This window comes from Acanthisitta chloris, unplaced genomic scaffold (genome assembly GCF_000695815.1).
Source record: "Acanthisitta chloris isolate BGI_N310 unplaced genomic scaffold, ASM69581v1 scaffold19254, whole genome shotgun sequence".
In the NCBI taxonomy this organism is placed as follows: Eukaryota; Metazoa; Chordata; class Aves; order Passeriformes; family Acanthisittidae; genus Acanthisitta; species Acanthisitta chloris.
The window spans coordinates 73,937-98,053 of NW_008670130.1; the positions used below are offsets into that span (position 1 = coordinate 73,937).

Consider the following 24,117-nt stretch of genomic DNA (forward strand, 5'->3'; position numbering starts at 1 on the left):
TTAATAAACATATTTTACCAAGAAATATTTGTTCGGTATTTTGATCAGAAAACAATTCAACAAGGAAACTCATTTTATCTCCATATTTCAAGCACCATTTTCCCCCAAACAACTTCATTACTAAAGTAACTTCTCAGAGGACTTGCATTCTTAGCAGGTGACTCTAGCCACTGACCTAAACCAACAAGACTTCATTTTAAAAAAACCAAACAATTTGCTTGGCTTACAGCAAACAAAGAGCTAAATTCTGCTTTTCTATTTTGATATACACAAATCATCCCACTGAACTTCATCAAAGAGCACTGCCTAGCCAGCAAAAAGCATCCTCCACACCAGAGAACAGTTCCAAATAGATTCAAGCTTGGGACTACCTATCCACTGACATTACCTCTGCTCAGTAAATCCAAGCCTGGGGAACCACCCATAGCTAGTCACTGTTTCACCTTCCCCTACTTTATTGAGGTGTTACATTTCCATCAGATAAACTGTTATTTGACTGTACCTCAGCTGTTTCCTACCTTTGCATCGACACTGCTCCATATCACAGAATTTACCCATGCAAGTCCCTCAATGAAAGCCTTTGATGTTTTTATTGAGCAAATGCAACACAGCTGCAATTTGTCGACACAGCTCAAAAATCTCCATAATTGTACTTTCTTAAACATTTCTGCAGCATTTGTCATGTAAAGCATGAAGACAAAAAAGAGGCCCTGGTCTATCAAAACCTACATAATTCTATTTTGAACAATGTTATTTGTCTCTGTAATTAAAAGCCTGATATTCTATATAAAGCAGAAACTTTCGGGACATACTTGTAATCACCCAACAAGTAACCAAGAGGTAAGAACACCTATTGTCTCTCTCCTGTTGCTAATACACAATTTGCCTTATACATAAAGTCTCATCCAGCTTCTTTAAAAATACCTGACCTGGGGGAAAGCACTGATAACAGGAGATGTTTGAAAAGAACATTTTAGATGCATTCTCAGTGGATAAGTAGATGAAACAGCTTTGTCTGAAAACACAACTCATATAGCATTCGCTTTTCCAAGTAAACATGCCAAGGTAATTTAAAACTAGAGCACAATTAAAAATTAATTTAAATTTAAGTAATTTGCTTAGAGGTTATGACATGTGTGTTGCAATCCAGAGTCCCATCTATAAATTGTTATGGTAATATGCATTTCTCCACGCTTTATCTGGAGTATCTGTCCTGACTAAATGTATTTCAGGGCAAGCACAAGCTCACCACATTTTCACAGCACAAAGGTTTTCTGATCTTAACAGGTCCAAGAGATGCTGTATGTTACAACAAGAAACAACACCAAAGTTAATATGGCAAGTATTGCTCTGCAAAATCTGTTTATTTTTGGGACTAGAGTTTCAGTATTGAAGGTTTGGGCATTTCAAACCAGCAGTTGCTGCTCTGCACACTGTCAGCCACAGTGTGACCTCAGCTCTACCTTTTTACTGTAGTTATTGCACTGATGGCTAAAAGGTATTGGCAGAATATTACAAAGATTATCAGCAAGCCAGTCAGGGACCAGATTACCCTGTCTTATTTCTTCCATTACAACTATGTGACAAGCAGCAGTAGGGACAGCTGACTATCACTTGCAAATAATATGCAGAATATTAATGCAAACAGATGTTAATCATTTTTATAAAGCTGTGGCAGTTGCTTATGCATCAGAGGTGTCTGGATCAGTGCTTAGACATGGAAAATACTTAATATTTGAAGGTTTATCTGCTGCAAAGCACTAATGGATAAGTATTCCAAAGTACAGCATCTTGAAAGTAAAATATATTCTGACAGTGATACATCAAATTCAGCTCCTGTACAGAAGCCTGTGCTTCTGTGCCCTTACATTTCTATTAAAAATGGTCACCGCATGAGTATTTGTATGTATAAAATGGTCTTGGGTTTTGTTTTTTTTTCCTACAGTACAACACAAGAAACCTTGTTTGCCCTTAACTTTAAGTTGACTTGGCACTTTGGCAGTATAAAACCAAGTGTGACAAATACAATGCATTGATCCTCCAGGGCCCTTTGCCCTTGCTCACTTACTGCATTGTTGCTGATCTGTGAGTTGCAGCATGTGCTGGAGCTCACACAGCCCCACTGGCCTGCCTTCATGAAAAATCTGATATGTAATAGCCTGCCCATCTGGCACTGAGCTAAATCACAGACAAGTGTGCTTCAGAAATGATTAGCCAGCGTATTCATGCAGTTTTACAGCCAGCTCCTCTGACAAATATCAAGTCATTTCTTCTTCAGTCTCTGCCTCAAACCTCATTAGATTCACCGTTAACCTCAAACCAGTGATGCCTTGTTTGGGATGAATGACAGTTAAGCCTGTGGAAACAGTACCTCTCTTTTATTAACAGAGGTCCCATAAAACCCTGCTTTTTTTTTTATCAGTGTGGCAACATTCTGGCATACACGTTGCCCTTTAGGAACTTAAACATTAACATGTGCCTATTTTGTACTGTTAATGTGAGCTGGAGGCACAAAGAAAGAATGCAAAGCAATAGGATATTTCTCAAACAGAGGTTTTCAGTTTCTTTTAGTGGTAAGTCAGCACTAGTCACTCAGTTATCAGTGCCAAACTCTACTTTAAAACTGGATACCTGTGTCAGCTTCTTCTCATAACACATCAAGTATTATTCAAGAATCTTATCTTCCATTTTACCAAGTTTTGTCAGTTTTATTTCTGCACTTTGCATCTGAATGTCAGCAAAACTGTGTGAGGCATTTCAGCATTCCCTGTCACTTTGCTGATGTTTAAGGAAGGCTGTTTCTCATGTTTGTAATGGCAAGTCTATTAGCTATAGCCTTCCACTCCAGCAAGATCGATGCCTACACAAGTAACATCTTCCCCTCTGCCTTAAATCATACCAGCCACTGGTTGTCCAGATGAAAAGACTTCCACCTGCAGGCACCATCACAGCTGCAGGCACCATCATCTTGGGACGTGATCCCCAAAATTCACAGCTTGACAATATACAGTAGAAATTTTTACTGAAGTGTCTAAGATGACTTTCTTAAAAGCTCACATGTATCCAGAAGAAATTTTTACTGAAGTGCCTAAGATGACTTTCTTAAAAGCTCACATCCAGATACAAGTACATAAGCCCTGGGAAAATATGAAGCTGGACAAGAGCATTCTGGCCCAGGTCCAGATGTAACACATAGTGAAGGGTGACAACATACAGTGCGTTGCCAGGAATGAGCCCTCCATGGACTGTATGCAACAGAAAACTCATCAAGGTAATACAAATCCCATGAGTTTCTGATTAAGTCTCCTAATTAAACTGTGGTGTACCATGTATGATACTCAGAGCACCACTTCTCTGTCTCTTCTTTTTTGAATATTCCCATCCTTTCTTTGCCTGTTCAGTTTCTAAACACTTCTCTCCTACTGCGTCCCCCCAAAACAATGGCAACTATGGGATCCTGACCTTCATAACAATAACATATACAGTCAGGCAAATAACTCACTCCATGTTTCAGTAACCAACCCTAAATGTACACTACAAAGCAACATTCTAATTGCTTTGGAATACTTGTCCCTTGGTGCTTCATTGCAGATAAACCTTCAAAAACAACTATAAACTCTGTTAATGGGGCACCTTATATCTTTTTCTAAAAAAGGTATAATACGAAAGATCAGTTCAAAATGTTTCTTTCATACACACACACTTCACAGCCAAAACTAATTCTTGAATCTGATTACATTTTTGTAGTTTCAATTAATCCAGAGCTATATTTCCCAGTGAAAAAACGAACACTCCCACCTCATCTTCTTCCCACTTCCACCTCATCTGCTTCCCACTCCCAGACTTTATGCAGACTTTCCAAGTCATAAAGCAATACAAACTTGAAATAAGGAGTTCTGTAATTGCCATAACAAAAATCATCTGAATATACTTCCTAACTCATTTAGGAATAACTCATAATTTCAGTCACTCACTAAACATGAGATTCCTCCTTAAACCTGTGGCAGACTTCTCAGAAGGATGACTCCAGAGTTGAAGTCCTGGCCTGCTGAATTCACTGGCAAGTTCACAGCTCCCATGGACTTCAATAGGGCTAAGATTTTCCCCATCACCAGTAGCAGGCAAACTCTCTTTTCCCTCACTGTATTTTCCAGTTAGAGTGTTATGCCAGCAGAATTGTTTCCAAACAGCCTGGCTTGTCTGTCTGTGATTATATTTCAGCCTTTGTGCATATATACTTCTTCCATACAGCCACATGCTCTTGCATATGGAACATTAACCCCCTTGCACAAACACATATGTCTTACCCTTGCATACTATGGAAAGGGAAATTACTGAAGTAAACATTTAAAGAGAAAATTGTCACTTATTATGGAAATAAGAGAAATGCAGCCTTGAAACAGTTAATCTTCAGATGACTAAAAGCAGTTAACCTTCAGTAGTGATCAGACTTCCAGCTTCTGCAGAGGCTGATCACTCTCGGGGCCTGTGCATGGTATGCAACATTTTCAAGGACAGCTTGATTTCTGCCATCTCTGGACAAGTTGGAAACTGTAATTGCAATCACAGTGAGCTTCTGTGCCTGGAACTGACGGGCAAACAGTTCCTCCTCCTAAGTGGCTATACTTACACTCACAGTGTGCACGAGTGGGAGGGAGCAGGGAGATTGCACAAAAGGGAGTCTACAATCAGAGGAGTTAGGTCACCCCTTGCCCCCTACCTCCAGAAACTTGACATGATGGAGGCAAAACCTGTTTGAATCACAGCTAGAGCACAGTGCCAGGCAGTGCAGCAACATTGCCACTCATTATCAGCTATTCTTACAGAGACTCCTTAAGTCAGTTGGAAAGGAGGATGTTTACATAAATGGCAGCAGAAGAGGATAAGGAAAAATGTCTCACTGCTGCCATAAAGGATTTTTTTAATCCTAAACCTGCCCTTTAAACTGAGGTTCAAGATTGACTCAGTTGTATTTCCCAAGCAGCCAGGCAGTCACTCTGGGGTGCCTGGATCCAGCTACTGTTAGCAGCAATGTCTTTTCAGATTTTCAGAAGCATCTACATGGTCTGTTGAAGACTGTGTCAAACATTTGGCCGGGCAGTAGCATGAGATGTATACAAGGAATTAAAAATAATTAAGGAGCAGACAAAAACATTTCTCCAGTCACCTACATAGTCACATATGGCAAGGATCTTACGAGGAGACTGAGTTCAGATGCATCTGTGCCAGCTGAGAAACTGTACATCACAGAGAGCGTCCGTAGCCTCAAGGGCTCCAAGAATGCCACTGTGGGCCACGAAAAGAATCCAAAAGCTTCAGCTTAAAACCTTCCTGTGTCTAATGCCAATGGCAGAAACCAAGAAAAGGTAAGTCTTCTCTCACCTTCCCCCACCTGAGTAGCTAGCTGTATCTCCAGTGTACTTTTCAGAAAGGCATCTAGACATACCTGAAGAAACAAAGAAAGAATCTAGACCTATCCATATCTCTGAGGGTTTTCAGTTGAACAGGAGATAAAGTTCTCTTGTGCCAGTCAGATACGTGATTTTTCCCCTCCTGAAACCTTTGAACTAAAAGATAAGTTCAATATGTCTTGAGGATGTGTCCATATTATAAGACAGGCTTACAATTTAGAAAAAGCTATTTCTTTCTGCAGCATGAGACATCTAGCTGCTTTATTAATTTAATTCATTAGGCCAGACATAAATAAAAGATGTGGGTATCAGCCCCCTATATGCAGCTTTAATTTGTTTGCTGCATGCCTGGTGGAGGTCATTGTCACTTATTACCTTTGCACTTGGTGTGACAAATGCTCTCCCGCACAATGAACACTGTTCCTACAGACAGCAGGGAACTGCAGTGAGTCCAGGCCAAGTCAGGAAGCCCCTAGATCTTAATTATAAAACCATAAAAGAAACCAACTGCCTCTGAAGCTCTCTAACCGGGAAACAAATGAGAATGGGAAATTTATTTCCAACCATAAATCCCAAACCCTTCAGTTTAATTTTTCCCAAGTTAACTTTCTCACCTAGCTAAGCAGCGCTGCCTTCTATTATTAGCTCCTGGCCCAATATCAGCTGACCACCATCACTCAAACTGTCTTCATCTCAATGAGCTCAGGGACTCCCAAGGAACTCTGTGTATGCTGACTTGTGCTTGCAGCCTCTAATTATTTTCTAACAGATAATGGAGCATTTTAGTTCAGAGAGGGTAGATTAAACTTGTAAGTGGATCAAAACCGTGGGCAGAATCAGAGAGCACAGGATTATTTCCTGGAAACATCAAGTTTAGAGGGCTAGAGAGGAAAGACCCTCATCAGCTGTCTGTTTCCCCATTACGAGTTAGTTTAAGTATATTTTTTAGCCTCAAAGGCTGTTTGCTATGCTCTCCAAGAGCAGCATGACTTTAGAATCTATTACATTATCAGTTGAGCATCTGGTTTGATGTTAAACCATCTGATCAGGCCAATGACTACTTGACTTATCAGACAATCATAGCAGCCAAATAAATTGAGGCCGAAGAGGGGAAATTGTTTTCACAAGTGAAATTATAAGTCCCTGTTCTACTATCAAGTAGCCTCTTAGCTATTTGCCTTTTTTTCCTCACTACAAGCCTCTCTTCCCTCCCTAAAACTCAGGGCCCTTATATACTCTGTTACCAGCCCGAGGGTGAGGAACATGATACAGTTCCCTTCTGATAACCCCTGCATCAGCTTGTGACTCCCTCCCAGACATGCTTGCAGGCAGACGAGTAGCAAGAGCACCTGCACTCTCAACTCAAATTCCAGCCCCCTCTTAGGGGTGAGGAATTGTGACGAGCCAAGCAGGGAGGAGAAACTATGCCCCACAACTTAAGCACATAACCATTTCAACACCTGAGGGGAAATTCTTTAGACTCTGAAATGATTCCAGAGATAATGTGTACTCAGAAAACTGTGGAACAAAGGTAAAGCTACATTTTACAAATCAGTAACAACAACCTCTGTGTGGTGAAAACAGATCCATAGAAGGCCACACAGACATTCTGGTTCTGCTCTGGAGAAGGTGGTCTGGGTTAATGGCAGACTCCAGCTTGCATTGTTGTAACAGACATGGACTACTGCAGTGATAAAAACTATGTAAGAACACAGGGAGCACAGTAAAAGAGAAAAGCTAGCTGGGAATATGTGGAAAAGCATGGAAAATAGACTCTGCTGCGACTCCCCAAAGATGAATGCCAAATAAGGGATGTACTTTTTGGTGATGGGCAATTCATCATCCCCTGATGGGAGGGGGGTGGGAGGTGTTTGGCCATAGCAGGTGCTAGCATCATGCATTATATCATTATAGTCATTACCAATCCATTAGCAGGTATTCAGGGTGCTGAAATGACAGCCCAGTAGCCAAATTGTTGTTCTTTACTCTTTCAGCATAACATTTAGCAGAATTTTGGGAGCTTGCAGAGCACTTTTAGACTTACATTCTGCCAAGATTAGAAGTTTTAACCAGCGCTGTCAATGGTACCACTAATATCTATACCAGCTATTTCTTCAGACACTGAGCTGTCCCAAGTACTCTCTCTGTACACAAACTGCTGTTTAACAAAGGCTTTACATTTTCTAGAGCTTCTCTAAAAGAAAAGCTAACTTTTACTTGCAAGTACAAGGACATTCACAATCCAGGAAGAAGTAATTGCTGACAAAAGCACACCTGTACTTGACAAGGACTGAAAAATGAAAGCCAGGGGTGGGACTCATATAATGACACCTCCTTGACACAAACCTCCTTTTCCCATTCACAACCAACATGTCAGGCCCTTATTTAAGAATGAGTTAACCCCACTGTGTTCATAATGGCATTTAGCCACCTATCTACCTTTAAAAAAATCATAATGCTCTTTTTACTAAAGTCACAACTGATGCATTTTGCTTTCATATGTACACATACATTTTCCTCACAAAATAAGATCAGTAACCAGTATCCAGATTTATCAGGATAGCTATACTGACCAAAGTCTTGGAGTGAGAATGAGTAAAACACATTTCTCTACTCTAACTTACTCTTCAATGAAAGATATTTGAGTTATCTCCTCATAAGATAAACTTTGGCTCAAATTTTTTGAATATTTAAAACAATGTCTCTTCTGGGACAGGGAGGAGTGACCACATATAAACCATAAACAATGTCTGGGACATTCTCCTTTAAAGTGTGGCTTGTTTCAGGAACTAAATTACTATGGTTAGAAGGTGAGGATGGCAGGGACATCTGTACAATTGCATGAACAATTATTTCAAAAGAATGAAATTAAATCATCTCCTTCATCAATGCAACACGGCAAAGAATTACAGACCACTATGCATATATCAAAAGCACCATTGATACAGAACATCTAATTTCTTCTTATTGTCATTTATATCAACTAATAATGAAGTCCAATTTGGTTTTGGACTAAAACCAACTTTAACTTTTCTTTCACCTGGTTACGACTGGGTCAGAGACTCATGAGAAACTGTTAATTTAAAGACAAACCTTTCTTAGTGTAACTGTACCTTACAGTGGAAAATCTCTAGAGTTTCCAAAAACACTTCATCATTTCTGAGGCATTCATCAGATGTTGCAATGCATACATTGGACGGAAATGTGGTCCAGTGACCTAAATCATCTGGTCGAGCTGAGCTATGAAACCTCAGAGTAGCAACTTTGCCTTTTAACAAGGACATTACATTTTCTTTAACTTCAAGGTTAATCAACATCAGAGGAGGTGATATTAATATTATTTCTCAATGAAATCAGGGGTCAGATCCTCAGCTGGTTCAAGTTGCTCAGTTCCACTGACTTTCACAGTGATAACAATTTCTTTGCTATCACTGACCACTGATATCAGACATGGTGCACTGGTCACATGAGTGGCCTCATGCACCCTGCATGTTCCCTTCAAAAACATGCTGTATACCAGTTCTTCTCCTTCTGCAGCTCTACCATTAACAACACTTTTGACCATTACTTTGTCCATTTAGCAAAAAATTCTAATACTCATTAATCCATCTAGTTCAATTCATTCCTTTTAAACAGGGCCAAACCAGCCGTTTTTTATTAATTTGTGCATAATGATTACTGAATTCAATCAACATTAATGCACAGTACTCTGTAAAAAGCACAGGAAATCCCTTCCTCTGCACAGCCTTTCTTCTACTACCTAAGAACTCACAGATGAAGCTAAATCTCTAACTGCACATTTCTGTCCATTTCTAGATGGAAGAATAGACAATACAATGGGAGCACATTCTCCTTGTGGCTTACAGTCTCATTAATGCTAACCAAATTAAGCCTATACAGTGAATAGATCTGCAAGCCTTAGAAGTCCTGTGTAATTTTCAAGTTCACAAGAGGGATTTACAAAAAAGTGCAAATTTCTAAGACTTGTCAAAAAATTGCCACTGAATAGGATACAGACATTCATGGTGTCAAGGAGGCTTGATCTTGACACAGAGCTAAAAACTGAGTGCATAGTCTCTGTGATCATAGAACATTCATGGAAATTATGATCTTGACCTGGTATTAATGGCATTTCCCATTAGTTAAGTGAAAGGGCTTTTAAATCCAGTATGTTTTAATTTTTTCTCCCCCTCCCTCTTATGCTTTGCTGCTGCTGACAGCTCCCAGACTCTCGGTGCTTAGTGCTCAGAAAACTGAAGCAGAAGAGACCTGAGCTTAATTTCTGTTCCTGTGAGTTCTGTGCCAGTAGAGACTTGCATGTATGGTAAGATGCTCCCCTGCAACTTCTCTCTCATCTCTAGCTTTTCTGCCATGGAAAGACACAATATTTGGCACATGAGACAGAGGAGCTTCAATCTTACACTGATGGGAAAGCCATTATAAGACTTCAAATATCTTAGGGCCCATGTCATCTGCAGTGAACACCTCAGCCCTTCATTACCCTGGGAGCACAAGTACTTACAGTTCTAGAGCAGAATGATCTACATGCAACAAACTAAACAGGGCAGAGCATTGCCTTATACAGATCTGCCTCTTTCTCCAGCTCCAGAGAAGCAGCACAGACCTACCCACAGCTAAGGTGTAATGTTGATGGCTTGGTTTTGGTTGGTTGCTTTTTGCTGTCTGTTTGAACATTGGTACAATAGGGAATGCTATGGTTGTGCACTAATACTGAAACAGCTTGCCAGACTAACGGAAAGAGGGGCAGAGCATTGCCTTATACAGATCTGCCTCTTTCTCCAGCTCCAGAGAAGCAGCACAGACCTACCCACAGCTAAGGTGTAATGTTGATGGCTTGGTTTTGGTTGGTTGCTTTTTGCTGTCTGTTTGAACATTGGTACAATAGGGAATGCTATGGTTGTGCACTAATACTGAAACAGCTTGCCAGACTAACGGAAAGAGAAGAGTAAGCTGAATTTTTCTGTGGACGATATATTGCAGAACTTGCTGAACATCAGCACAATATTGGTGCTGTGTACAAATCTCCTTCTGCTATTTAAACATTAGAAAAGAAAACTGGCAGGATTTCCTCTTTGAAATCTCTGTAGACTACAGAAAGACACCACCTCCATCCCTGTCAAAACTCAAGGACACTGATCATGTCTTACTTACATCCATAAACTCCACATTGGCTTTTGGACCAGTGGTCTCATTAAGGATCTTAATGGCCACAGGAATCTTGACAGTTTCCCCCTCAGGGACCCAAATACCCTAAAAAAAAGAAGAAAAGGTGACAGAAAACTAATAAGACAACAATCATAAAAACTTCATTCAGAGTTACAGTTCTTTTTGATGCATTCTGCCACATTATGCTGATCAGTTCTGAACCTCAGAACTGAGAATATACAAAGATAACAAAAAAAATAAAAATCCCATAAAAGTACCTCTTACACCAAATGCAAACTCTTATGGAAAATGAAACATTTTGTATCAGTGAACATCCTCATCAGGCCACCTTGATTTTTCTGTCCACAATAGGATTTCTGAACAGGAATTGGAATATGTCAGTGATGCACTTTTTCCACTGACTATTGATTTGGATAAAGTTAAATAAGAACCTGGATTTTCTGTTTGGATTCTGATGCTCAAGTCTGAAGCTGTCAAGAAACTCTCAAAACTGATCATCACCAGGTCATACATGACGCAGGAAAAGGACACCCTGAGAACAATATAGTTATTGTGAAACACTTAGGGTTTGTCATTTAGGCTGTTTGTCTACCTAATTGACAGCTGAGAATTAAAAGCTTAGATGTCTAAAAAGGAAATTTTAAAATTTCCTGTCTGTGTCTTGGGCTACTTTTCCATCCTTTTTGACTATTGTCGTTTCTTGTCAACCACATGGTACCCATCTCTATCACTTTATTATAAGTCTAATTACATTCAAACTGATAATTCACAAATCTAGTCTGAAGACTTTGTAGCTATAGTGGCCTGGTCTGTGCTTCTTCCCTTTCCTGCCCATTTTGGAGAGGAGATGCAGCGTCTGTTCTCCTTCAGTGCTCTGACCTGCCACAAGGTTCTGGTTGGGTAATTGGTTTGACTTGCCCACTAAGATCTACTTCATGCTTCTGAGATTTAGACACCACCAACAGACTTAAAAACTAAATCTATCTTTAATGGAAGTGCTTTTTCCCATGCGAGTTCTGCTCTCACATCCTGGTTGTTAAAGGGTGCATTGACATAAGTCATCCTTTCGGTTTAAATGGAAGAAACAAGAAGTATTATAGTTTTAGGTAATGACATCATTTTACAAGGTATTATTACTGTTACAAGATCCATGTGACACTTGTGCCATGAAAGACAAAGTTGATCTTGCTTTCCAAAATTGTACTGCAAAGCCATTAGCTAAGAACAGAATGACAAACTTTGACACTGTGCTTTGATAGCAAGACAGCCCAAGCTTGCCTGCATAGTCCTCTTGCACACAAGAGTGATTGTGGTTGACATGGTTTGCTCACCAAGAAGTCAACATGTGAGCCTGAAGACATACTCCTCTCACACAATGCCACTATCCTGAGTTTCTCAGGTGTGTAGGGCTCATGAACCCATCCATGGGACACAGTGCTTTGCTGTAATGTCGAACTTGTCTGCTCCTAAGTTAAATGAGAGAACTCACTGCTATGTAGTGAAGACTCTTACCTTGTATACGGTTCCAAAGGCTCCAGAGCCGAGAACCTTGACTCGCTTCAGCTCAGTTTCCTTCAGGATACGAAGCTGTGCTTGGTTGGGTGCTGTGCCACTTGGAGTCAAGGGTTCCACAAGCTATGAAGGAAAATCCAACAGTCTTCAGTATTTGTAAATGTGAATACACATCAGAAGTTTGTTCTAGAACAACCAATCCAGCTACATACACACATGGAACAAGACAGTGGTGGCAGTCTCTTGACCACTGACCTGCCAACTTGTGGAGGGATTTCTCACCTTCAAAATCAAATGAGCAATGCTACAAAACCAAGAGACCTGACAGAGCAAGTTCTCACTCAACATGTAATAATTCCCACCAGAAACTGCATGATGGAATTATGAACTGGAAATTGAATTGCTGCCACAATAACACACCCAAGGACTTTTGCTAATGGAGGCGGTATAAATATTTTCTACATGACAGAAATATAGCATTTATTATCAGTGCACCACATCCCATTTTTGTCCATTTTAGTGTCTTTTAAGTTGTCCATATTTCTTTTTAATAGCCCTGATTTAATGGCTCATGACATTCTTATTCTGTTTTGGGAAAGGGACAGTTTTTCTGAACTTCTGTTTCATCACACAGAAGGACAGGTTTAAGGAGAAAACATCTTATAGCAGACAACTAATTCATAACAGCCACTAATTTGCTGCAATTAAACAATTTGCTCAAGATGTCCCAAGAAACTTCATAAATGAGCCACAATGGCACATTCAGTTAAAAATGCTCTCAGATCATAACGTTCTACCATCACTGCCAGAAAAACAATGCTTCGTTAAAAATAAATCAAAAAATACGAAGGACAATACTCTAAAAAATTTAAAACAGTCTGTTCCTTTACAGGATGAGGAAAATAATTCAGGGCTACTCCTACTCAAATTAGTTTGAAACCACTGCAGCATTTCAAAGCTGTCTGTTTACAAGGCTAAATGCACCATGCTCTGCAGTTTGCCAACTACTTCTATGGGTCTTTGAGCATCATGAACTACTTAATTAGTTGACCAGACTAATTGGTTTTGTTCAGGTAAAACTACCAGAATCTGGAAATTAATGGGGTAAGAAAACACAACAAAACCAAACAGCAACAAGTCAGGTTAGTCCAGAAATAATCTGCAAGCTGCACTTTATTCTAGTGATTTTTCTTTTCTCCTTCCCACTTTAGGTGCCCCGAACTTATACCATGAAAGAAAGGTTTACTGTGAAAGAAAATGAGGCAGACTGGGAGAATATTTCCATATTTTCAGTTTGTGGTGGATGAAAAGAGCTTCTGTGGCACAGTCTACCAACACATAAGGCAGGGAGAAGTGGAGATGTGTTGTGGGGGTCTAAAATAAGGCTTGTAGAATGATATCTGGAAATAATGAGTCCTGTTACAGCCTCCAGCTAGAAACAGACTTCAGCTGAAGCTACATTGCTTGTGTGTTTGTCTCAGGATGCTCCTGATTTAATCTTCAGTTTCAAAGCCAAGACAACAGCTTCCCCATGTTCAGTAGGAGGCCTTGGTCCCTCAGGACTATTGTCAGCCACAGCTTTCTTCTGACCAAATGCAGAAGTCCAGAGAGCTGGACTTCAAAGCCAATGCTTCCCAAAACCAATGAGAACTACCTGCTTAAAATAATTTATGCTTAAGTAGGGGCTGATACAATGGTAAGATTTATGTGCCTAAAGGCACTGAGTATTGTTAAGCTTTCTACACAGCTGAACAGTATTTAAAAAGTAGCACAAATTCTGGCCAAGCATAAAGATACTTGTGCAAACAGATTGGGGATGCATAAATTGTTTATTCCCAGGCTCTACAGTGGAGATGAGTGGGAGCAGGACTCTTGGAACAGAATGGGAAACAGCTTTGTTAATAAAACCTGATCAAAGATTCACTAGTTAACAGTATTCCCAAGCTTTATTGTCTTACAAAAGGGAACCCTAATTGAAAAATACCATCATTTGCAAAGTGTCTCAAGTACAGGATTGAGGAGATGGCAGTAATCACCTTTGCTGTAGCTGACAGTAACAACTTAATGCTGTGTTTAAATATACTTCCTAGATTGCCCCCTCCACAACTGACACTTCAAGTAACAGGATGGAGTGGGCACAGCACTCTGTTATAGCTCCACTACATATTTTTGCTAGTAGAACTGTGAACTTCAATTGGTTAAGCTCTGGAAAGTATCTTGGCTTAATGAAATACATTATTATTACTGATCATGGACCACAAAGGCCTTATAGGCACAGGGAATAGCAGTAAGTGACAATCTCTGCATCTAAGCATTCCTGATGAGCTAAAGTTTGTACCAGAGCTTGCTGAAGGAACTTGCTTCAGTCTTAAAGGTTGACCTCAGTATACAATGAATGAAAAGCTGCAATCTTTAAGCATGAGAGCTGCTAAATATACTAATGAACTAGGACAGAAGCCTAGTTGAGAGCAGGATGGGCATTCAGAAATCTGATGGAACATGCCTTTGCAATCATGTGGAACTTCGTTTGGTCTTCAGTAGCCACAAATCTGTGTATGTACGAAAAAACAGTGTCTTGAAATAGCTTCATTCTTCCCATCAGTTTCGACTGCACAAGCTAGCAAAAGGATTTCTGCAGTTCTCTCTGGTAACTGAAGATCTGAACATCTTTAATAATAAAGCAGAACAGCCCTGCATATCTTTCCAAACAATATGTGAGAAGCAGCACGCTCTCACCTCAGTCTCCAGGAACCTCCGCAGTGCTCTCTTCTTCTTGATGCTTTTGCGCCGAACATAGACCGCGAACGTCAGGCCCACAATGACGATGATGAAGAGGCCACCAATAACTCCCGCAGCAATCAGAGGGGTTCTAGCAATCAGAATCAGAGACTTAATTTTTAGGCAGGGTGAGAGGCCAAAGAATCGTTGGGTACATAAACCACAATCACTTGGAAAGCTTATTAACTGCCTTATGACCAGAATTCCAATCCAAATGGGAAGACAGGGTGAACACATTAACTTGGTATAACTTTGCTTGTTTTTAATCAATATACCAATTCTACTTGTTTTTCAAACCACCATGCACATGTGAGGAGTCGTGTGGACAAGGAAACACAACATGCACTCTGATGGCAAATGCAAATCTGCAATGGCAAAATGAGGATACATGTATTTTCCTGCAAGAGCTTTAACTGTGCTGACTCTTTGGCTCCACCTACATTAACTCATGGGCTTGTGCATTTAGGGGAAAACAAACTAATGAGAAATTCCCAAACTATCAATATAATGTGCCTCCCTGAGCATGGAGAAAGTGAGAGAGGGGACTGCATAGACAAATCTGGAGGCAGTGTGCTTGTATCTCTTCCTCAAACAGAGGATATTTATATTGAGCATCACAAACCATATTAAAGCCACACACCCCCTTGGAACTCCTGGTTCATTACTACTACACACAAACATTTTGGTCAGGGGTTATGGTTGCACCCATCCAGTTTTGCTCTGGCTTTTCAGCACAACCAAATCCCAGACCATAACTTTTGTGCACTGCAGCCAAAAAACTCCTATGAACAATGCCAAACAAGGCTCAGCTTCTGCACAAGACTGTTGTCCCCCCTCTAATTCTAAAAGGATTTCAGCTTTCCAGGCTCTTGAGCAGCATAAGCTGCAGTTACTTATTTGTTTTTCCACAGTGATAAGATACAGAAGTCTGGCATCACAGCAGATATGGCACAAACCAAAAAGACTGTCTCAGAGAGTCACTCTGACTTAGGTGCCCACATTTGGAGATTGCTACACAGGCAGTGGAGAAATCAGGCTCCCTTGAAGGAAAAAAACCCAAATACCTTAAATCAGGCATTTTCATAGCATACTGACAACTTACCAACATAAACACATAGAAAGCATTTAACATCCCTCCAAGAACGGCTGGACAGTTGCTGAAAAGATGGGTAAAAAGAGACAGCATGACAACTGCAGAGTACAGATGGTGCTGAAACCACTGCCTGGTAAGTACAGGAAATAGGTTAACTGTTGTCAAGATTGTGGAAACATCACTGCTATGCTTCAAGAGCCTCCCTCGATTATATCTGAGTGATGATGAAAGGTACATTATGGCCTATTAATAAAAACATACCACACAGCTACTGAAAATTTAAAGGAGTCTCCCACAAAAATAGTAAATTGATTTATCTGGCCATTTCTTCTTCTTTTTACAGCCTTCCACAAAGCCAAGCAGTGGGAAGCAGTGCCATCTAACCTGGTCTGATATGTGGTCTGCATTACCATTGACAAAGCCTCATACTCCCACACCTAGCTACTCAAGCACCCTATTTAAAGCACCACTATCACATTTTCCCAGGGAAAACACATTAACAGTACACAACACTAAGGCCTATTATAGTTCACAGACTTCAAGATAGAAACTAAAGCCTGCAAATAAAGGAAGCTGAATGTTGTCTGGCTGGGAAATGGACTGTGATGCCTGGGAAACACTTGTCCAGTACCACCCACTCCTCAGGCAGAGACATTCCTCATTCAGCTAGTCTGGCCTTAAGACACATTACCCTTTCTAACACCACTGGTTACTCTGTGATTTGGAGTGCAGAGCTCAGATTATAGGACTTGGCATGGCATATCCACCCAAACCAAAGTTCCTCATTGTTTGCACATGCTTTCCATGATGCTGATACAAGAAACTCTTTAACAGGCATCAAAATTCTGGACATCAAAATACTTCTGTGGAGCTTGTACTGACTAATGCTCTTGAGCAGAGGAATATTTTTCATTCATTTTTATGCTGCCCGAACAATAATATAATTTTTAACAAACACCACCAAACCACAGACCGACAAAACAGGCAGGAGAACTCTCAGCTTTAAAGTGCATATTAATGACTAACATAACAGCTGTCAAAGTAAATAATTAGAGTTTTATAGTACTGTGTACACTAAAATGGTCCAAATAATATTTACACAATAGACGACAATAAGGTTCCAAAGGAGACATAACAACGAGTGAAGAAAATAAAATGAAGTTACTCATTCCTTGCAGACCTTTTATTGCTATAGACTACAAGTGAGGTTCAAAATGGATCTTTATGATCCATCATTTCAGCTCTCACTGACTTGAAAAGAAGGTGCTCATGTTTTTTAGCAGTGAATTGATAAAAAGCAAATAATTTTCAAAAATTTCACCAAACAAGCACCTTAGGCATTACTGTGAAATATGCTGTAATTGCATATTATACCTGATTTTTCAGGAGGTACCATCTAAACACACTATTAAGCAAGCTTAAAAAGGAGGCATGAAAGGAGTAGTACAGCAAAAACATATTAAAATGCTTAACAAATAAATGAAATACATAAAAAGATCTATTTTCCACTCAAATAGTGATCAGTTGCCTTAACTCCCAAGTCCACTACCCTTGCATAAAAATCCTGTCAGACCCAAACATCAGAGGCCTGAATGGCTGTGATCACCTACCATGCAGCTTCTCCCTCTGCTGCTGAGCTAAGCCCCACAGTCAACAACCCTGTGGTTTATTTGCTCCATAACCAAATGACAGTCCCTGCAGTCACTGCTTTCTGGTATCACCAGTGCACCTCACTGCTGTTTCCAACCACATGTAGGTTATTTACTCAGCGCAGTTTTCTGGGTGTCACTTAATAAATAACCCCCTATTTTGGGTTATTTTTACTTCCGTTTATTAGGCTGAGTTTGCTTTTTCTCTCTTCTGCTAATGCTCTCAGTTCTCCTGCATCATTTCTCTACTATTTTCATGCTTGCAGTGCCTAACATTTAATACTTTGATGAATTTCATTAACCAGCTGTTTACCTTTCTGTTAGGTAAGGCTGTTCAACATGGTCCCCTGCAAGGTGGCCCTCATCAGACATGTTGCTGTAGACACAAAACCTTTCTCTCATTTTGGTTTTTTTAATCCAATCCTTTTTTTGCATATGCACCTAACCAACAGTTCAGCTTCACAGACAGCTGGACACACAAATCTCCTTATCTCTAGTGGCATTAAGGGCTTAATCCACTTAGATTTTTGTTACATTACTGTCCCACAAACACCTCTTTGACTACAATTCCCTACATTTCCCCACCTCAGACTACTGCCCATGTAAAACTAATTCCATGGAAGTTAACAGGAACTATGTTGATGCTCAGACAAAAAATTCACTACCAAAACATCCAGTTTTTAAAGTAATTTTTAAAAGCATGGAGGCCCCATTTCTCTGTTAGGCCTGAGTAAAGCTAAAGTCAAGCAAGGAGAGGCAGTTCCATGTCAGCCCTGCCCATCCAGCAAAAGTAATGGACAACCAAAAGTCAATCCTAGCTCATGTTTCTTACAGCTCCACCACTAACAGGAACCTCCTGATACAGCCACTGCTTTCCTTTACATACTGGAAATCTACTTCAGAGGATGGAAAAAAAATCTCTGCTAGGTGTTTCTGGATTTTTCTGCTCATCAAAACAGACTTAGCAGTCCAAGAAATATGGCCCTGAATCATAATTCAATCCCATATAATTAATTTGCTATCCCACATCCCTCCCTTAGCTGAGGACAGAATACCCAATTAATGCCTGGAAAAGGCAGCAGCAGGGGAGGCAGTGGGAGGGAAAAAATAAATCCCACCATGTGAAAAATCCTGCCTCTTAAACTAGAAACTGTGTCTCTGTGGCTGAAAGTTCAAAGTCAGATTCTAGTAATCCCTTAGGAGAAATGAATAATATATATTTCTTTTAAAATGTGTACTATGTTTTCATATTTAGAAACATGAACACCCACTCTCACACACTGAAACAGACAAAAAGTTCAAAGTTAGTATTCCAAGATGGATAAGGATGCTCAACAGCAGGGCTCATATCCTTCCATCCACTCCAAGACATCAGAACATCTGCAACTCCCAGGTGCCTTGAGACCAGGTATTACAGCCCAATTACTGATTTAGATGAGTACGTGGTCTCACACTCTTGCCTGGAGAGTGCAGTAGAAGAGGAAAATGAAATAGAGTTGTGGCCCATGGAGTAAAGCTGACAAAGAACACCTCTTTGTCTATCTCTGGCATTAACCCAGTGTGCTGGTTTGAGCTGGACTAGAGTTAACTTTCTTCATAGAGGCTAGTATGAGGCTATGTTTGGGTTTTGTGCAGAACACAGAGTTGATAATGCAGAGATGTTTTTGTTATTGCTGAGCAGAGCTTACACAAAGTCAAGGCCTTTGCTGCTTTCCGTGCTGCCACACTGGCAAGGAAGTTGGGGGTGCATGGGAGATTGGGAGGAGACACAGCTGGGACAGGTGACCCAAACTGACCAAAGGGATATTCCATACCATATGACATCATGCTCAGTATATAAGGTGGGAGGAAGAAGGAGGAAGGGGGGACATCTGGAGTGATGGCGTCTGTCTTCCCAAGGAACCGTTACGCGTGATGGGCCCTGCTCTCCTGGAGATGGCTAAACACCTCCTGTCTGTGGGAAGCAGTGAATTAATTCCTTGTTTTGCTTTGCTTGTGTGTGCAGCTTTTGCTTTGTCTATTAAACTGTCTTTATCTCAACCCATGAGTTTTTGTAGCTTTTATCCTTCTAATTGGCTCCCCCATCCCGTTGGTGGGGGAGTGAGTGAGAGGCTGCGTGGTTCTTGGCTGCTGCTGGGGTTAAACCATGACACCCAGCTCTTCTGATAGTTAAAGAAACTGAGCTTTGAAGCCAAGCTGTTAGAGGGCTTCAAGTTCCCGTCTCAACCTTCCCCTCCTTCGAGTTTTTATCTCTATACATCCAAACACGATTCATTACAACCTTGAGCATTTGCTAAGTAGTTGTTTCTTGTAAATCTTTGTTATTGAGGCATTATTTTTTCCTGCTGGACGATTCACACATTCTGCATTCCTCACCCCTTCCATCAGCAGGGGTTCAGCCGACTTTGAGGCTGCCCTTTTAGAGATCTGACAGATTCTGCTAATCCTGGAATGATAATCTTAGTATTTAAAATATACAAGATAAACAACCAGACTGGGAAGCAAATTTGTGTATGTTTTAATAGCTTTTCTCTGCTGTGCAGCACTCCCCTGCCAGAGTTCTACAACCACAACTTCCAGAGTGCCTGGTGTTCGCAAAACGCTGCTCCCCAGGGGTGGGAAGGATTCATCTAATGTTATTCACATCAAGACATGCTTTACTTTATAGTTTTCTTTTTCAAGAACAAGGCTCCCTTCCCCTTTTCTCCACCTAATCTGAGGGTGTTTGAATACTGACAAATGTCACCATTTATGTACAGATAAGGAGTTTATCATGCATAAACACAAATTTTAACTCACAGCTGATCTCACAATGACACAATTACAACCAATTCTGCATTTAGTGCAGAGATGGGCAAACTGTCAACTAGCCACAACTTTTCAATATGCAAGGTGACCTCGAAGTTGCAGTCTGTGTCTGGGTCCACTCAGCAGTTAAACATCACTAAAGATTCAACACTTTGGCCAAGGCTAATGTGGACTAGCAGATACCTATGGTCAAAATTGCTTTTTCCTTACCTACACTGGTTCTTATATCAAAGACTTCCTCAAGCAACCATTTAAAGGACATTTCTAGATCACTATAATCAAGTTACCTGTATGCCTAGAGATTTCTCAGCATTTTTGCCGAAGAGAACAACCTGTGCAGAACAGACACTTGCAGTCTGGCGATGCACACACCTTCCTCCTCTAGCATAGAACCAGCCAAGATGTGCTCTTAGGATATATCAAAATGTTTAACATATGGCTACATCATTTACTGACAGTTTGCGCATGTTTTGGTCAGAGTGTTTACAGAAAACAAAACACCGAGACACAAATATTATTTTGTGCATTCCTTGAATTGTAAAAGTATGTCCTATCCATGCCTCTTTTTTTTTCCCCTCTAGGGTAGCATTCTCCATTTCACTCAGCAAAACAAATGAGGATAAAGTAAAAAATAGCAAGTATAGCTTCGAAAAATAATATGACCTAAAATTCTAGGCATTAATATGTATTGGTTTTAAATTCTGACATCTTCATTACCATTAAGCACACACAGTGCACAATGGACTTCTTTAAAACAAGTTTCAAATCTGAATGGCATAATTTAAAATAACCACTCTGATAGATTTTCACTATAAATTACTAAGAACTCATAACTCCCTCTTAATACAGTTGACTGGGAATAACTACTGAAATCTGTGGGCCTACAGCATCAGTATGGAGGGGTTTTTTTATGTGCTTCTCTGTAAAACTGGAAGCCCAAATAACATCTCTTGTACCCCTATTGTTTTTAGGCTGAGATCTTTCTTTTCTGCCTCAACTTAAAAAAGGAATGCTGTTGTTAAGAACTTGCACAGTGACTCTGTTGTGAGGCTTGTGCTTTAGGTAAACAGATTAGTGTTCTTTTTAAAATATGCCAAGTCAGGGCCTGTATAATGTAGATTGATTTATCTGTGACACAAAGCCAGTTAAACCTACTAGATTGGACTCACAGGTGAAGCCAGTTCATCAAGCAAAAGGGCAATTCTCTTTATAAACTTGTCGTATTTCCCATTTTCTTTGGGAAGAGTAATATTTTGCTTTAAATAAAGGAAGCTAGAGCTGTAATGACCATGGACTGCTCTGAAACCACAACTACCAACATTAGCTCAAAGAGTTGCTCTCTGCATAAAGCACTCCTGTTAGAAGCAATCAACTCAGCCTCCTTCTCTGCAACCAGTGGCAGTCAACTGGCTCATCATGTCTATGCACATGAAATTATTAATCAGCAAACATGTTTTTCTCAAATAGAAACATAAACTACTTTGTCTGTCGCAGTTTGCTATTGATGGTGCAGTCAGTATTAGGAGGACTTCATTAACGGTTCAGTGGCACCATGGTTCAGTCTGGTTTTCCTGTAAAGTTAACAAACAATTACATAGCTGTATGCTCCAGAGTTTGGAAAAACAATCAGATCTCTGAGAACACTTATTCATGCTGAATTAGACATTCACTGCTTTGTTCTCTACAATTTTTGAGACACAGTATTTGATACAGGACACAGGGAAATTCACTTCAGTTCCATGATCAATCAAACCATAAAGAACAGAGAATATGAAGGAATGTTCAGGAGTATTTTAAATAACAATCAGGAAAAATCTGCTTGAATATTGTGCTCTTCCTTCTGTCAGTTTTGGGGTTTTTTAACAGTTTCCAAATTCCACTGGTGGAAAGTACTTGTAATTCACTGAAGTTCCAGTTAAGTGTTTGCCAAAATGAGCTATTCAACATAAAAAATATCCAAAACCATACTTGACTATGCCTGTGGACTGCACAGGTGAATTGTCTGTCTTAAGGAGCTGGGGACCAAGTCTGACTTTCTGTCCCAGACTCTCTCCTCTGAAGCTTTTATGACTTTACTTTTCTCCTTTATGAAAACAAATTCTGTACATTAAAAAGAGCCCCAAGCTCTGCCAGACCACTTCTGGTCCAGCACTGTGTCTACACACCCAGGAGCCACCTCTCCACAGGGAATGAGCCTCTGCACAAGTGCGAGCAGTCAGACTAAGGTTCAGCACTGGACACTGACAAAGGGGAAAAAAAAACATCAAAACCGAAAGAGGGGAAATTTAGGTTAGATATACAGAAGTAATGCTTCCCTGTGAGGGTGCTGAGGCACTGGCACAGGTTGCTCAAGGAAGTAGTGGCTGCCCCATCCCTGGAAGTGTTCAAGGCCAGGTTGGACAGGGCTTAGAACAACCTGGGCTAGTCTAGTGGGACCCTGCCCATGGCAGTGAGATTGGAAGTAGATCTTTAAGGTCCCTTCCAATCCAAACCATTTTGTGATTCTATGAAAACAAAATGGGACATGATAAACCAATGAGAACAGAACTGCCACACTATGTTCCTGATCTTCAAGTTTCTTGTCATATCCAATCATTTGCTCTGTGACAAGAGCTTTACATGGGTTTTGGCCGAGGCTTTTTAACAAGTGATGGCATTAAAGCATCTTTTCAACCTGTGTCTGAGATTAGAGTGCATAGAGGACTTGTAGCAGGATGCTTGGAAATGCACACCCATCTATTATTCATGTATTACATATATTTTTACATACATATGATTAAAAAATCTCTCCTTCAAAGTCTAAATCAAAATAGTAACACTTCAACATAGTAACACCTCATCCTGCACTACCATAAATGTAAATATAAATAGAGCATTTGAGACATTTATTAGAGTACTAGTAATGGCCACGATGCTGTTAACTTCAACATACATTTTAGCTACTCATCATTTGAGTTCTAAACATGCAGAATTCATCTTTGTGGAGTGTGGCAGGGATTAGATGCAGCGAGTGCTCATAAATATCAAGGAAAGTCCAAGGTAGATAAAGAGCAGGGTATAAGGAATTTCTTTCTGAGTATGCCTGATGCTGCTTTTGGATTTATCACTGGTTTTTACACTGATAGCATACTGTCTCTACACCTTACATGAATTATAGCAATCATTAGAAAATCCCATTTGATTATTGTGGGAAAAACTCAGATAAAATTGATACCCTCTATCTGACACAGGTTTATACAGGATCATCTCCAATATGACATCATGCCCAAAAATTTTTCTATGTCCATACATATCAGTCACCCCCCAGTAGTCATTATATTACCAAGTGAAGCAGAAAGAAACTGGAGTATTTTGCAACTCCTCTTAGTTGTAGTTATCATCACATGCCAGGATTTCCCCAGGGGCCATTCAAAAAAGAAAAGTTCAGCTCAGAGTCCCCAAACTCACCCACCTTCACACCTTTCCTCCATCTCCACAGCCACCCAGAGGAGTCTTTTACTTCACTGGCTGGGAAGCAAGCCAAGGGGAATGAGCCTCTGATTATCCTCCTCATCGGCTGTTCTCAGCTCTACTCATGATTTCTTTTGCATTTATGTACACAGCAATCTCCTCTTGTCATCACAGATGTGACTTGATTAGCTAAGCTGCTTGTGCCCATGTTGAGGGTACTGCTTAGAGT

The 24,117-nt window shown here is 40.3% G+C and overlaps 1 protein-coding gene across 1 annotated transcript in view; it reads right to left on the bottom strand.

Moving 5' to 3' along the window:
* The window catches only part of LOC103801173 (receptor tyrosine-protein kinase erbB-4-like), a gene marked incomplete at both ends in the record, with an annotated part of 68,214 nt that overhangs the window by 11,490 nt on the left and 32,607 nt on the right, over positions 1-24,117 (bottom strand). Inside the window, 3 exons of the mRNA XM_009073578.1 lie at positions 10,584-10,682; positions 12,111-12,233; positions 14,847-14,979. Coding sequence (XP_009071826.1) covers positions 10,584-10,682; positions 12,111-12,233; positions 14,847-14,979 — 355 coding nt within the window. The remainder of the gene's footprint in view (positions 1-10,583; positions 10,683-12,110; positions 12,234-14,846; positions 14,980-24,117) is intronic.